Source organism: Aulonocara stuartgranti, assembly GCF_965226115.1.
Source record: "Aulonocara stuartgranti genome assembly, chromosome: 2".
In the NCBI taxonomy this organism is placed as follows: Eukaryota; Metazoa; Chordata; class Actinopteri; order Cichliformes; family Cichlidae; genus Aulonocara; species Aulonocara stuartgranti.
In genome coordinates, this window is record NC_138940.1 from 34,863,847 (window position 1) to 34,880,619 (window position 16,773).

The 16,773-nt window shown below is 39.4% G+C and overlaps 2 protein-coding genes across 4 annotated transcripts; both read left to right on the forward strand.

The window, feature by feature from the left end:
* Positions 1-7,034: 7,034 nt before the first annotated feature.
* Positions 7,035-9,486, forward strand: LOC309713501 (uncharacterized protein). Of its 2 annotated transcripts, XR_014278595.1 has the most exons (6): positions 7,035-7,281; positions 7,972-8,062; positions 8,140-8,274; positions 8,431-8,508; positions 8,690-9,128; positions 9,341-9,486. XR_014278595.1 is itself a non-coding variant. In XM_082545166.1 (5 exons), exons 2-5 carry the CDS (start codon positions 7,981-7,983, stop codon positions 8,863-8,865), a joined length of 471 nt encoding a protein of 156 aa, XP_082401292.1. In that variant the 5' UTR covers positions 7,035-7,281; positions 7,972-7,980; the 3' UTR covers positions 8,866-9,486. The 2 variants fall into 2 exon arrangements, 1 of the variants encoding a protein (XP_082401292.1); XM_082545166.1 differs by having other exon boundaries at positions 8,690-9,486.
* A 596-nt stretch (positions 9,487-10,082) lies between these two features.
* On the forward strand, positions 10,083-14,888 carry hs6st2 (heparan sulfate 6-O-sulfotransferase 2). Of its 2 annotated transcripts, none has more exons than XM_082548710.1 (2): positions 10,083-11,147; positions 13,500-14,888. In XM_082548710.1, exons 1-2 carry the CDS (start codon positions 10,570-10,572, stop codon positions 14,323-14,325), a joined length of 1,404 nt encoding a protein of 467 aa, XP_082404836.1. In that variant the 5' UTR covers positions 10,083-10,569; the 3' UTR covers positions 14,326-14,888. The 2 variants fall into 2 exon arrangements, with proteins under 2 accessions (XP_082404836.1, XP_082404835.1); XM_082548709.1 differs by having other exon boundaries at positions 10,085-11,147; positions 13,497-14,888.
* Positions 14,889-16,773: the final 1,885 nt, after the last annotated feature.

Sequence of the window (16,773 nt, forward strand, 5' to 3'; positions counted from 1 at the left end):
TCGTGTGGTGAGGCACATGATCAATAGTGGATCAGCGACTCTCTTAAGGACATCTTATTATTAGCACTTGGGGTTCAATAGGGGCTCTTGTGGGGTGATTGTGGCTCAAGAGTTGGCAGGTTGTCTTGTAATTGGAAGGTTGCCGGTTTGAGCCCCGCCTTGGGCAGTCTTAGTTGTTGTATCCTTGGACAAGCCACTTCACCCGTTGCCTACTGGTGGTGGTCAGAGGGCCTGATGGTGTCAGTGTCTGGCAGCCTTGCCTCTGTCAGTGTGCCCCAGGGCAGCTGTGGCTATAATGTAGCTTGCTATCTCCTGTGTGTGAATGGGTGGATGACTGAATGTAGTGTAAAGTGCTATACAAATACAGGCCATTTACCTGGGGGTTAAATGTCCACCTCTTGGTTTTACAACTGAAGAAGCTTCTTGGATGAGAGGTTTCATTTCATCTCTCATCCAAGTGACTTCTTCAGTCTCAGCTCCCTGCAAGTTTCCCCACCCTTATAAACTGTACATTTGCATAATGACTGAAGCTTACACCACTGGCGAACATCATTAATACATGCATCAGGCTGCATCATTAATATCTAAATTGCCATGACCATGATCCACAACCACTGATAAAAGACCATTTATTAATGACCATTGTTTCAATTGCCATGAGTACCATTTTCAAACCTCCGCTCAAACCAGCAGTCCTCCTTGTCCAGGTTTGGGGTTAGGGTTAGTGTGTACATCCTCATCATTGAAAGAGTGGCCACTGGCCCATAGGTGTCCTGGCCTGAAGAGTTAGCTCTTCTGTGTTGTGCCAGACGCGTAACCAGAGGTTGTTTGGTTTCTCTGATGTATAAATAAAAGAAATCCTCCTGGCACTTAACACTATATTAATCTGTTTGTGCTGAGGGACCTGATCGTTGAGGTGGACCAATTTTTGGCACAACATGGGGTTTGGGGTTTGAAAGCCACACAGAGATGCAGTGTTTAGAGAAAATGCATCTTGCCTTTTCCGATTCTCCTGACACATAAAGGATCACTAAAGGTTTTCGCTCAGGCTGCAATTGTCTTTCTTCTGTCCTGGATCCCTTGGAGCATTTTCTAGGTGCCTTCCCAGCTTTGACAAACGTCCAGCTGGGATAACCACATTTGCTCAGGGCCTTCTTGATGTGATGTTCTTCTGCTTCTCTGGCCGCTGTGTCTGTGGGGATGGTGTTCGCTCTATATTTTAGCGTCCTGATGATACCCAGTTTGTGCTCCAGTGGATGTTGAGAGTCAAACCTTAAATAATGAACGGTATGCATTGGTTTAAGGTACAGATCAGCTTTTAAATGTCCCCCATTACTGATGGAAATCTCACTGTCACTTGCACTACTTATATCAGTGTAAAGCCGAAATAGCTCAGTAGGGAGAGCGTCAGACTGAAGATCTGAAGGTCCCTGGTTCAATCCCGGGTTTCGGCAATGCTTTCTTTTATGTTGACCCTAAATTACTGCTTGGCATATAACACCACACAGGTGTGGCAGAAATCCTTAGGCAGCTGAATTCATAGAAAAGAACAAACAAACTTCTAGCTGTTGAAAAGTGAGGACACTGGAAAAGCCTTATACTGGGATTGCATATAAAGCATCGTCTGATGGTCGGGTTTCTCTCTGATATTGTAGGTCTTTACCTTATTAAAGTACCTTGAGGTCACGGTTATTGCAAATCCACTAAGGTACTATTAGGTGACACGAGCATAATAGTAGTACCCTGCCCAAATAGCTAAGTTGGGAGACTTGGTGTAGGTCTAGTGTAGTATTTTTTTTCTAACTACTTCAGACAATCTATAACCCTCTTCCTGTAACCGCTTTCTGGGCTCATAAATATTTTCGTCACTGAGCAGTGATATCATTTTCTCATGATAGTCTTTCTGGTTTAGCAAAACCATGCACCTACCTTCAACTGCCAGAAGAATGATAATATGGTTGTCATTACCAAGCGATGTGAGTGCCTTCCTCTGCTCCATACTAATGTTGGATGTTGGCGCCTTTGCATTACTGAGAAAGGCAGAAACTTCCATCCACAATGTTTCCAACACACAACAAGTGGGTCAAAGTACATTTGTTGCCTGGTCTTAGTCTTTTCATGCTGTGCTAGACGAGCCTTCTTATGTGCTGTTTGCTCATACTCACTTACCAGCTTGATAAAGTGGGTTAAAGGGAATCTCACATTGCTAAGGAGTATTTGAGGGTTCACGTAAACATTAACAATTGCCGAAACCCGGGATTGAACCAGGGACCTTCAGATCTTCAGTCTGACGCTCTCCCAACTGAGCTATTTCGGCCACAATCTGCGCCCATAGTGCCACACACTCCAATCAGAGATAAGATTGCAATCAACCAAGCCAATCAGTCATGCTGGTGTGGGATGATAAAATACACTTTACTTTATTTATATAGCACATTTAATAACAACAAAATGTTGGCCAAAGTGCTGTACAAAGATAAAATATTGTTCTATTACTGGGCTTCACATATAAAATTCATGACATACCGGCTAGCTGACAGTGTTAATCCCCCTACATGGTTGCAACTGGAGCAGGAAGCTTGTCAGCCTTATTGCATAGGAGTTATACCGGTGTCTCTCTTGCCCACGGATAAGTCTATGTATGACGACAATGTGGTGATACACAGCACCATATGTATTGTTGAGCAGATTAAACTACACTTTAATTTGAAGTCTTTATCCTCTATCATGCCCATTTCAGGCAATCCATCTTTTAAACCATCTATTTTAGACACTACATTTTGACTTTGGAAACAGGTAGGACTTTGTACAATCAGTAATCTATACTGGGAGGGTGTCTTTGCCATTATCAAGTAGTTACAAGAGATATACAAACTACCAGGGAGAGACTTTCAGACACCAGCAGATAAGAGACTATGTCAGTAAATACGTACAGAGCTTTGAGAGTCTTAACAATTCCTTTCTTGATAAATGTCTCCAACTTTCACCTTTTAGTGAGAAATGTATTTTTTGCATCTATCAGAGTCTAATGTCAATGAGCCCTGTGAACTTGTTCTTTATCAAGTCTAAATGGGAAGAGGAGTTAGGTATTACAATCACTAATATTCAATGGGAAGAAGGTTTGGAGAATCCATAAATGCAAGACAGTGCTTAACTTAATTCAAATCTCTATATCGTCTACACTTCTCAAGAGAAAAGTTAAATAAATTATACCCTGAGGTCTCTCCTATCTGTTTGAAATGCTCCCTAGCTAAAGATAAGTTAAGCCATAGTTTTGTTTTTTGTGACAAGGTTAAAAAATATTGGGCTGACATCTTTGATTCAGTGTCTCAAATTTCTTGATTCAGGTGAGGACATCCCAAAAAGTTGATTCTGTTCCTCTGTAGTGTTTTCAGTGGGAGAAATGTTTCGTCACTCATCCAAGTGACTTTTTCAGTCTCGTTTGACTTCAGTCATATTAGCCCACAAAAAAACTTTTAAAAATCACCAGCACAAGCATGACCTTGAACATTTGAAGTTAAATAGCCTGTGTGGGGGAAAGCATTGTCATGTTGGAGGACAGAGTTTGGTGTCAGATGGTTGCAGAATTTCATCTAAAATCTGGATGACAATCATCAAAGCAAAAAAATTGCCGAAACCCGGGATTGAACCAGGGACCTTCAGAGCTTCAGTCTGACGCTCTCCCAACTGAGCTATTTCAGCTATGCTGTGCAATGAAAGGTGGTGCCTCTGATGCTAAATATTATTAGCTGGTACTCAAACAGCAGTCAGACCAGCATGTCTGGCATCAAGAACATGCCACTTTCAATCACCTTTCTTCTTTATCTTCAGTTTAAACGCCTCTATGGGGCCAAGCATCTTGGAGGATATAAGTTTGGTGTCAGACTGTGTGGGTTCTTGGTCATCGAGGTGATGGTAGTCTAAGGAGGTTATAAATAAAGCAATTGGACTTGTTGAAGTTTCTTGAAGACATTTCACCTCTCATCCAAGAAGCTTCTTCAGTTGTAAAACCAAAAAGGTGTAGAGTCCCAGGTATTTAACCCCTAGTGGTAGTTGTCCATTCAAAAATGGCGTAGGTCATTATGAGCAGGCATCTTACATGAGGTGATATCAATGAGTCACATGACAGGGTGAAGCAAGTCACATGCAGCATGTGGTTCTATAGAAGCAAACATAATGGACACTGAAACCAGTGTTTACCAGTTTGTCAGACAGGAATGCACTGACTGATAAACTGCAGCCTGATACCAACGTTGTTTAAAATGACATGATAGTGAACACCACTGATATTATTTTGATGATTTATTTGTTTGGGTTTTTTTTCCCTCTTTGTGCCAGGAAAATAAAGACATCAATATATTAGTTATATTAGGCAATATATTCATGTATTAGTACTTTGCAGTTTTATTTATGTGCCGATGTGCAGTAAAGGTGGGGAGAGTGCAAAGATGGAAAGAACTGACTGTTAGTTTTAGTACTTTTGTGGTGGTTTTATGGCTTATTTTGTGAGTTGTTTTGTCTTTCTTGATATATTTTAAATGTAGTCATTGAAGTTATTTAATAGATCTCCAATTATGGTACATTTATCGTGTCCTCAGAGAGCTAAAGGAAGATGAAAACAGCCAACACAAACCTATTAAACACCAACAGAACAAGCATGGCAGAGCAGTTCAATACTCTCAGAACAATCCAAACGTGAGCAGCGTCTGTGGGTGAAAGCATTGTCATTTTGGAGGATAGAGTTTGGCATCAGAACTTAAATTTATCAATGACAGTGATGCCACTTAAAACAACTAAAACCCAGGGTTAAACTACAGACCTTCAGATCTATAGTTTGACGCTCTCCCAGCTGAGCTATTTCGGCTATGAGACACCAGTGATAATAGTGTCTCCGACTACAAACAGTCAGTGGGCTAACTCCTTACTTGCATCACTTGCAGTAACTTGGTGGATTTGCAATAACTGTGACCTTAATTCACTTTTATACGGTAAAGACCATGATCACATTTTGAATGGTTCCTTTTAAATTGCAAAAAGAAAAAGTCTGACTTGCACAGGCACATCTGCTTCAAAAGTTGTTTACCTCTACTTGTGCAAATGTAAGAAAAATGTGATCTGTTTTTAAATACTCTACCCTAAAAACTCTGTGGTCACCTCCCAGAAAACCCACTGTAGTTAAATAAGAAGACAAGCTTTCTTTAATTACATACGTAAACAACTTATGCCTCTATAAAGGTTTCTGCAAGTTTCAACAACATTTCCCAAAACCTCTAAATGTGTAAATGCTCCGTTTCAGTTTTTTTGTAGTTGCCTTTGTATGATGTCAGTGAGAGAGGATTTCCTTAATATGGTCATGTCCTTGAAACTTTAAATATATCCAGAAGTTGTGGAAATGAAAAACAGCACAGTTCTAATTAACGTTCATGTGATGTGGACCAGTTCATCAGTTGTGTTTTTTTCTTGGGAGAGCATTAGATTAAAGAGCCAATAAAATCTGTTAAACCTTAAATTGAACTGGCTGCTCCACTTTCTAAAATAACAATGTCATTTTTACTACTGTAATTCTCAGTTTGTTTGCTTATTTTATTATTTATTTTAAAAGCAAACAAACCATAAAGGTGTTCCCTCTAATTTTTCATGTGTCTGAGCAAACACACAAACTTCCCTGAGCGGTCCCTTGGACCACTGTGCGCAACAGCAAACATGTGCACTCTGGTCACAGCAGCATCGAATTCATCTGAGTTACATGGTTTATTAAAATAATCGAATTACAGTATTTACATTTCTTTAGAATCCTTTTAATTAAGTGCTTTATCCCACTTACAATGAAAACTGTAAAAAATCTTGTTCGTGACCTGTGTAGTATGTTAACACTATTGGAAGTAAAAATAACTTGAACTGTACCAATTTGCTACAGTCTGTATCAAATAAGATGCCACACAAATTATTTACACACACAAAACACACTAATTACACAATGCAACACACTAACCTTCGACTTCAAACAGGCTTAACGTCACAAATCTCTCACATCTCCCTCCGCAGTCACTCCTACAACGTCCCCTTCTTCCTAAACATCCAAATGCCATGTTGCCATATCATTTGTTGATTTGTCAACATGGTACATTTTTCCACCAATAGGAAAGGGTGGAGGTTTTTTGGTTTTTGTCTTTGCTCACAAGCGGAGAGTGCTTTCAAGCGCTTTCCTTAGAAAACACAGTTTTTACAGTTTCTTCCTGCAGTAAATATAAACAATGATAGTTCAGGAATAAACATGGCATATATTTTTTTTTAATCATAACTCTGGTTTTACATGGCCAATCAACACAATTTAAAAACTGGTATACAGTTTGAAGTCCACACTTTCAGACAAAAATGGAATAGTTGTCTTCGGTTGACATAACATCTTTTTGCAATGTCATCTTAATTTGGTCATGACTACTTTATTCTTCCTCAGCTAATCAGCAGCACATGTGCTATTGTCTCCTCCTCCTAGCTCCAAGCTGAAGACAGGTTCTGTGCGTTGAAACATAGTAACGAGTCCACACCACATTTTCTTGTTAGTAACAAGGTCAAAGTCAAATTTATTTATATAGCACATTTCAAACAGCCATGCTTAACAATATAAATATAAAGTGCTTAACAATATAAAAATGGCATTAAAAAGCAACAATGTAATACAATAATAACAATATAAAACAGCGTTGTAATGATTGAAATGGTAATTATTTAGATTACTAGTTACTGAAAAAAGTAATGGCCGTTATTCCCATCTCTGATAATGACACAATTATTTGTATTTCTACTACTCATAAAGTAGTGACAGTATTTATTGATCAGTATCCACAAATTAAAATTGTAAATAAATGACACTAGCTGTGCAAAAATCTGACTGAGACCCTAAACTTTACTTTAAATTTTTCGACTTCCCTACTCACATTTCCAGTGGTTGGACGAGTTGTCATTAGTGTGTCTTCCGCTTTGATACTCTAATCTATACTATAATCACTAGTGCACATATATTTATATTTATACACAGCAAATCACTGGAGTTAAATATTCTGGAGTTAGGCATAAAAGTGCGCAAGAGTTACATTCCGGGAGTTTATTTTTCACCTTATACTACAGTCAGTGTTGGGGAGTACTCTAAAGCGGTGTAATATTTAGGTGTTCATTCACTGGGTGCTAAGGAGTCTAATTCAACACATTGCTGGTGTTGTTTGTCTGTCGACCGTTACAGCGCCTATCTGTGTTTCTTTCTTGGACTCCGACATGTAGGAGGTAAAAATACTTTATTTACTTTGGAATTTTCTGTGAGTGTAGTGATGTTATTTATATATATATATATATATATATATATATATATATATATATATATATATTCAGTTACATGGATGCACAAGTAAAATATAAAGTTAACTAACTAGCACTACATGTGTTTTCTGTATGTTATGCTGATTTGGAGATAGCAGCTAGGCTAATGCTAGTCAAAAATTAGCTAACTTACTTATCTTACTGTATTTTAAGATACACATTTCACGTTGTCAATGAAAACGTTTATTTCTATTTCTTAATTTTAACACCAACGTTTAATTTAACGTTAGCTAACTACAGTAATATTCTGTTTAGACTCATGGTAATGGCCGTATTTAACCAAAGAGAGGTGCAGCCTGCACTGATGAGATGTTGAGGTACCATTAACATCAGTTAGTTAGTCCTGCTGCACACTGAGACATGCACACAACCCTGTCTCCAGAACTGTAAAGACAAGGACACAGCAAACATGCAGTCACATTGTCTGCTAAACCAGCCTAGCTAAATAGATTTTAAGCAATATTTAGTGTGGACAGGCTAACTCAATGTAAGACAGTGTTCGTTGATTAAGTTATACACAGTTTACATAGAGTTACCATAAACAACCTCTTCTTCTTGTGTTGTGTTTCATAGTAGTAAAGGTATTTTTTTCCGTAGGTGGCCAAGATGTTGATAAAAGTAAAACACAGAGAGACAAAGAAATATGCAAAATTGGAAGAAGTCAGCTTCACAGATTTTGTGAGAGCAGGTAAGTTATGGTTTGTACTAAGTCATTAAAGAAGAAATGATAATGTTGTTATTAACTAAGTGATGATTTTACTTCAGTGCAGCAGAAGTTTCTCATACCAGAAAATGCAGCACTGAAAGTCACGGATGAGCAGGGTATAGAGGTGGATGAGGATATCTTTCCTGAACTTGCAGCAGTCAAAGAGGTGTGTTTTGTCATCTATACAGCTGAAGGTAAGTAAATATATGCTCTGATAGATTTTGAAGGATTTGATTTGTACAGTTACTCTTAAATAAACATTTTTAATTTGTCTAATATCCTGTGGTAACAATCACAAAATGCTGTTTTCATGGCTCAACAGTAAGTTGGATTTATCACATGCATTTCAGACATCCTGGAAACACAATCATCCAAGAAGCTGCGTGACTGCTCAGACCTAACACACTATGTGACACTCACACCTTGTGGTATGTAAATTGTATATTACCATAATAAAATACAAAATAACCATCTGTTCTCCTGGGAGAAAGTATAATTTAATCAAACCGTGCAATTTACTGGCCCTGTGTGCATAAATGGTATCTTTGTTGTGTTGTGTTTTTGATTGTATATACCTTGTATTCTAATATTTTTATTTGTCACCCTCAGATTTGACTGTCCTGAAGCAACATGTGGAAGAGCCCTCCTCTCCAAGTCTAACAGATACATTGTCTGTCTCAACCACCAGCAGTCAGAGCAGTGACACAAGTGATGCCGGACTTCAAATGGTTCAGCCTCTATTGGACAGCATACATGAAAGAAATGTAGATACAGTACTTAATTGACTTATACTTGACTCTTTAGTTGCCATTACTTGAAAAAGCTTAAACACGAAGATAAAACAGATTAGAGAAAAATAATTTAATATAGTATTTCATGTAGTTTGCTCTGCAACTGTAGTGTGTAATAAGACTTGCTCTCTCTCTCTCTCTCTCTCTCTGTTTTTGTTATGCATGTTAACCATGAAACGTGTTTCCATGATCAGTGTCCTGCTTTTCAGGTAAATGAAACCATTTTTAAGAAGATACTGGTCCTAGAAAGGGAGAAAGTAAGACATTTCAAATGTTTTGATGCCCAAATGTCATATGGGTGTGATTCACAATTTTATGTTCTGTGAGAGAGTTGCATTACTTAATTTGTTGGCTTGATGGAGACTTTACAGAGTCTTCCTCACGTTAACACTGCATTACAAGAAGTGCTTATTCTGTAGTCATTTTTTTCCTTTAATTCTGTTTTTTTTTTCTTTTCGCCCAATGTTAGGCCTTTCTGACCTCAACTGTTTAGCTGCCAATAATGGTGGATATTATGCTATTACAGTACTGTTACACAGAATGTATGTTAATCCATGCAGCATTCATATTTGAATATGTTATTTTTGATAAATAAAATCCATACATTCATAATAATCACTATTGTGTTTTTGTAGTAATTTGCACCAAAAACCTAAAACTTTTTTCAATTGATGAGTAACACTACAAAAGAGTTAATATCAAACTTAACTCTAGTTATGAGTTAAATTTTACTCTATATGGTAGTAGAAATTTCACTCCGTGAGAGTTTAGTTTTAACTCCTATAAAGAGTTGAAAAATCAACTCCCGGAAAAGAGTTACTCTAACTCTGCACTAGAGTTCATTCGATGGTCACGCATGTACACTCAAATGTAGTTAATCTGAACTCCCTGAGAGTTTATTCCAAAGACCAGAATTTGCTGTGTAGATACATATATATTTAGTCATCTTTTCTCTTTTACCACGTCTCTCTAATATTTTGCTCCTTACTATTTTTCTATTTTTTTATTATTTTATTTTATTTTATTCTACTGTATCATGCTGCTGAGTGACTGCTGCTCCTCAAACATATTTCATTGCAATGTTGACCCTGTGCTAACTTGCATATGACAAATAAAACTGAAAACTGATATACAAATGTGAATCTTGTCATTGGCTGGAGCCGCCAGTCACCGGTCACTCACTGACTCACACTATATTTTAATTTGAATTCAGGTTGGAATTCTTTGTGCGTAGACCGTGTCACGCAGCTTAGAGGGAACAGTGCTCATAATGCTTTCCATGGTCAGGAAGAGGCGCAGACCCTGTCGTGGCTCTTGATTGGGACGTTGCTGGATGACGTAATTGTTCTTGCCACACTGAGCGCGGAGGCTGCTGGGTAGAAAGGTCAAGAATCGATGGCCGCGCCGGACGCGGTGGGCTGTGTTCAGGGAACTGTTGGCTTTATGGGGCCGATGGAAACTCACGAAAGGACCACACGGCGGCTTTAACGGAGAGCCGCGCTGGGCGTTGCTTATATTCCGGGGAAACGCTGAGCTCGTCGTGTTTTGATTTCCTGACTCTCTGGCTGCCTAACAGACTCATTGTTGTTGTTTTGGCTTCATCCGTCGGACACACACACGCTGCTCCCCGAGATCCTCCCCCGTCTGAGACCGGAGTCCAGACTGCCAGAGTGATGGTCTGCTGTCCGTCCCTGGAAGATGGATGAGAAATCCAGCAGCAGCAGCCACCATAGGCTTCTGATCGTCCTGCTCATGGTTATGCTCTTTGGCGTAATTATGGTCCAGTATGTGTGCCCGAGCAGGTCTGAGTGCCAGGCGCTGCACCGGCTGGGATCCTGGTTTAACAGCGGCAAAGCGACTGGGACCCGGGTAGGGGACAGCGAACTCCCGGACGGGTTTCAGAAGGATCCGTACATTGCGGAAGACGGCGCTATGGCCCGGTTTGTCCCTCGTTTTAACTTCACCAAAGAAGACTTAAATCGCGTCGTAGACTTCAATATCAAAGGGGACGATGTCATAGTGTTTCTGCACATTCAGAAGACAGGGGGGACGACCTTTGGGCGACATCTGGTGAGAAATATCCAGCTAGAGAGACCCTGCGAGTGTCACGCAGGTCAGAAGAAGTGTACCTGTTTCCGTCCAGGTAAAAAGGAAACCTGGCTCTTCTCCCGTTTCTCCACCGGATGGAGCTGCGGCCTCCACGCAGACTGGACTGAGCTGACTAGCTGTGTCCCATCACGCATGGACTCCCGAGAGGCTCCGAGGAGTCTGCCCAGGTTGGTAAAAAAAGGGGGGCTCAGTGGGTCTGGTGCCTTTCATCAGAGGTTTCCCCCCAGTCTTAATGGGGTAATCACTTCGTAATTAAGCTTGTCTGTTGCTTTATTTAAGATAATTGCGCATTTTCCTGTCAGCTTTGTAAACAAAAGATTGTTTTTTGCTTGAGTAAATTAAACAACACTTAAAAATAGTTGGAAAAACTTTTTAACACTTTTTAAATCAGAGCTCGTGATTGTATGCAGGAAAAAAACGTATTCATTCACTATAGTCCAGTTTTTCCACCAATTGCACAGTCTAGTTGTTTATTCACTATAATAGTGAGATTACTATACAAGTAATCCTAAATGGTCAATATCCAAGAGGAAAAAAAACTCCTAATGCAAGGTTTTCTGATTCAAAATGGGTTTATGGGTTTTGGGGGGAGATTTTCCAACATATGGTGAAGGCTAGTGCTGTGGCACAGTGCAAAGCTTCTTATCGATATGGTACCAAGTAAATACAGAGCTGATATTTTTTACACTGTCCCAAAAGGTTGATTCTTTTCATCTGGACGTAGCGTTTTCATTGGGAGAAATGTTTTGTCACATATCCAAGTGGCTCCTTCAGTCTCACTTTACTGCAGGTTTCCCCAACCTTATAAACAATACATTTACACAATAACTGAACCTAGTCCACTGAATAAACAATGGGCTGAGAGGTCAGTTCCTTGATTATTAATATGCAAATATTCATGACCATATTAATGATGAGGAAGACCTCGTTAGTAAGGGGCTGGATTTTCCTATGATTCGTTGGTAAAATGATTGCTGTAGAGGGAAAATTGTGGGTTTACTGGCAAGTTGAAAAGGATGTTTTTAGATAAAAATTTCTTCTTCCACTCTATCATTTAGTCTCTCCACTTTAGCTTTGAACAGACCATCCAATGACATTAATTAGTATTATCTTTCCTTTTTGGCGAAAAACAAATAAGTCAAAACGATAACATATTTGTCAAAATGTATATAAGTACAATTGCACAATAAAGCTGGTCATTTTGGCATTTAACAGTATTTCTGTGGCAAGTGGTGTGGGAGTTGCTTGGTCCAAAAGTTCTGGGAAAGTGTTTATCGCACAAAAACATAGTTTGCTTTACAACAATCCCAACAAAAGTGTATTTAAAGTTTGAGTAAATTAAACACCACTTAAAAAAATTAATTATGTATGCAGGAAAACCTTTGTAATGCCACAGCAATTTGTTGTAATTGTTCTATGTTTAGCCATGATTGCTCGTACATTCCAGGTATGCAAAGTGCATGGTGCTGCAGTACATGGAAATGTAAAAAACAGAAAGACGGGTCAGTATGTTTGCTGAGCATGATGCATTTCAACTTCAAGGTGACTGAGAAGCGATGCATGAGTTGTTTTTAAAGGAACTAATTCACTGGTGTGGCAGGGATAATGGAAAGTTGCCAGGGGTCAATTATGTGCTTTGATTTTATTTTAGTTTTCCACTTCTAATCCCTGTGTTGTAATGTTTTGCAGCGAAACAAGACTAATAGATTTAGATTCAGAAATATCCTGAAGTACAAACAGAACAGACGGGCACGCCATGGACAAACTTCCTGCTTTCTAGGGAAAAGTGGCTAATGTTTGCATTTCTACTCAAATCTTATATGTATTGTGAATATATCCCTTGTACTGACCTGTGTGAATGAACATTTAGCAGCTTTAGAGGCAGGTGGAGTTTGAGGTAACTCATCCCCTATAAACCAGCCAAGTATGGCAAAAAGATCTGGTGAGACTGTGATGCCAAAACTCAAAGAAAGTTTAAAAACCACAACTAAATTACAGTAGAACATTTTAAAATATCTCTCATTGATAAAGGAAACAGCACCGGTATGATAGAAGCGCATAGAGACAATACAGAAGTATCCTGTGTAAAATATAACGGGGTCATAAATGGTCGCTTTAGGTTTAAAGATGGTTTCTTGCATTTATCAGCATCTTCTTTACTGCTCACCACTCTCACCTTCTCCAAACATTATGAAGCAGTTTTTTTGTTTTGTTTTGATAAAGTTTTTTGGCACCAACCAAACGGGTTTAGACCTTCCACTGAAGGAAAACTCTGATACTGTCAGTGTTCAACTTTAGATCATAATAGCCATAAAACAGCAGGAAAATGCACAGACTTCCGTTCAGTAAAGGTAACACACACCCATTGATTAAACTGTATACAAACCCACTGTGAGCCAGGAAAAACTGTATGAACGAAAGTAAAATCAAATACTTCAGCTCTAAATGAAATAAAAAATCAGAACATTGTTAGTTACAACTTTATTACTGATCTAATTGTGTCTGTTTCTCTCCAGCAGGAACTATTATTATATCACCATCTTAAGAGACCCTGTATCACGCTACTTGAGTGAGTGGCGTCACGTACAGCGCGGCGCCACGTGGAAGGCCTCATTACACGTGTGTGATGGACGTTCACCAACGCTGTCAGAGCTGCCAAGCTGCTATTCAGGAGATGACTGGTCAGGCTGCTCCCTGCAGGAGTTCATGGACTGTCCCTACAACCTAGCCAACAACCGGCAGACCCGCATGCTGGCTGACCTCAGCCTGGTTGGCTGCTACAACGTTTCCACCATGAGCGAGGAGGAGCGCTGGGCAGTGCTTTTGGAGAGCGCCAAACGCAACCTGCGGGGCATGGCCTTCTTTGGACTGACCGAGTACCAGCGTAAGACCCAGTACCTGTTCGAGCGCACCTTCAACTTGGAGTTCATCGCGCCCTTCACGCAGCTCAACGGCACACGCGCCTCCAGCGTGGAGGTACCTCCAGAGACGCAGCGCAGAATCCGCCAGCTGAACCGATGGGACGTAGAGCTATACGAGTACGCCCGCGACCTTTTCCTGCAGCGTTTCCAGTTGGCGAGGCAGCAGGAGCGCAGGCAGGCCAGGGAGAGGCGACAACAGGAGAGGAGGCGGCTCCGTGGTGGGCTCAGAACAAACCAAGGGAGGCAGCTGAAGCCCACAGAAACGCCGCGTTCCACCAACAGCCGCTCTGTTGTAACCGAGGAGCGGCGGAGAGAAAAGCCTGCTGAGGACAGCGTGGCGTCTGAAGTGCCACTCCCAGACTGGTGGGATCTGGATGAGAATAGCACTTTAGAGGACTATTTAGACAATGTGGAACAGTGGTAGCGATGGGTACGAGCAGTGGGGTGTCTTAATGCTAAGTGTGCCAACTTCTGCCTTGTCTGTTTTCATATATCCAAGTTATTTTTAGCATATACCTTCCACAGATGTCCTATTGAACAGTCTTAAACGACACATTATTTATATTGATTATATTTCTTTCCCACATGGACTCACAGAAAGGCAAGCTATATCGGTCTCAGTGATGGTACTTAACCTTCAACACTACATATTGAACCTACCTGAACTCCTAATATAATGTAGCTAAAACAACAAATTGTTGTTTTATTCCTCTTTGTTGCAAAGGTACACTTTAATATGTTTTTCTATTTAAGAAAACAAACACTGTTTCTTGTGATTAATAATCTATATGTTTGCCAAATCATTGTCTGGTCTGCGGTGTGTACATTTCGAAATGTACCTGTGATCTCAAGTGTCTTTTTAGTAACAGAAAATGAGAATGGAGTTTTTTTTAGATACCTCAATGTATAACATTAGCTGCTAAAGTTGTACAATTACTGAATGTGTCTGTTTTGCTTTTTGTTTTTAATATAAAACAAATGCTGTTGCATCTGCTGAATTGCTCTTCTGTTCTTCCCAAATGGAGATGTCTCCTTTTTCCTCGCTGATATCCTTTTGTCTGCAAATGCAACACAAAAGAGTGCACGCTTTTGTGTTGCACGTGCAGACCTTTGAAAAACCAGCAGGGAGCGCTGAAGCAACCTTAATGAAACAGCAACTTCCTGATACTCACGGAGGTAATAGCTTTTTCTTGAATTCGGTTGGGTAGTATTAAGATCATCATTAAAAGCACCTCGGAAAATTTGATGTGTATAAAATATTAAATAAATGTTTAGCACAGCAAATGGAAAATTATTATTTGGAGTTTACCAGATTGTGAAAAGTTATTGGCTACTCTTTGATTTAATACTAGTAACTTTTAGAAATGTATAAGGTTGTTGACAGGAATCTAAAATCCTGATAAGCAGGCGTATATTACTCCAGTGTACCTTGTTTGAATGCTAGTTTAACTCAAAATGAGCACACTTGCAGATAATTAGGCTAAACAACAAATCATTTTAGGTATTTTTAAGGAACTAACATTTTAACACACTTTTTTAAAAGTGTATTAAAAACATGGTATCACTTCACTATTGCTATGGTAGCCTCTGTACTATACCACAGTCGTTTTTATAAACAGCCCCCCATTTTCAGAGGCTTCTGATAAGTAGTTTCATGGTCAGGCAAGGCATGTAACTCGATTCAAAGTGTTAAATTTATACTTTAAAGCTTTATATTTTTGAAAAGGAGGCCCAAAGAGAGAGAGGTCATCATCAAAATAAATCTATCAGAGAGATGGCATAAACTTTAGGAGTCACCGAATAAACAATCTGGTGAATTGTTAAAAACAATGAATGTACTGACCAGATCGGCGACACCAAAAAGCCTGAAAAGACCACAGAAGAAAACTAAAGTTATTTCTATAGTTAAGAAAAACAACTCTAACATCTAAAAAGTCAAGAACACTCTCGAGGAGGCATATCATTGTGAAGGTCAACAATCAAGAATGTAAATACAGATTATTTACAGCAAGGTGAAAACTACCAGTAACAATCAAATCCAGGAAGGTCAGATTAGACTTTGCCACAAGAAGAAAAAACATGTAAAAGATCCTTCACACTTCAGAAAAAAGATTTTTATATATATATATATATATACACACGGAAAAGGGGAGAAACAGCTTGCGATCTGAAGCGTGGCATATCACATGTCAAACATGGTGGAGGTGATATTATGGTATGGGAACGTATGGCTGCTAGTCAAAGCCTGTCAATGATATTTACTGATGATGTGACTGCTGATAGAAGCAGCTTTAAGTTGTGAAGTGTACTCCAGGGCTCAGCTAAATGCTGCAAAAATGATCACAGTGCAAATGGATAATGACCCAAAGCAAAAGCAACTTAAGAGGCAAACAAATGGGATATTCTTCAAAGGCCAAGTCAGTCACCTGATCTCAACCCAACAGAGCAGCTTTTCAGTTATTTAGTACAAAACTGAATGCAGAAAAACAACTGAAGGTGACTGCAGTCAAGGCCTGGCAGAACACAGCATCTGGTGATGTCCATGGGTTCTAGACTTCAGACAGACTTTGACTGTAAAGGTTTTTCATCCAAATATTAAAAACAAAACCTATATTTATAAATATAGTAGTTTGTCCACTTAATTTTTAGATGGTATTTGACAGTCATGTCCTTAAGAAATCCAGCAAAGGCTAAAGTACACAAGAACTAGAATGAAAATCAAAGGATAGAAACACACAAAAGAACAATGTAAATTATGGATAGCTCCACTCAGAGCCCGAACCTCAGCATTATTAAAGCAGTGTAAGATCATTTTGACAGAGAACAGAAGACAAGACAGCCAACACCCCAAGAATAAGCCTTCAAAACGCCT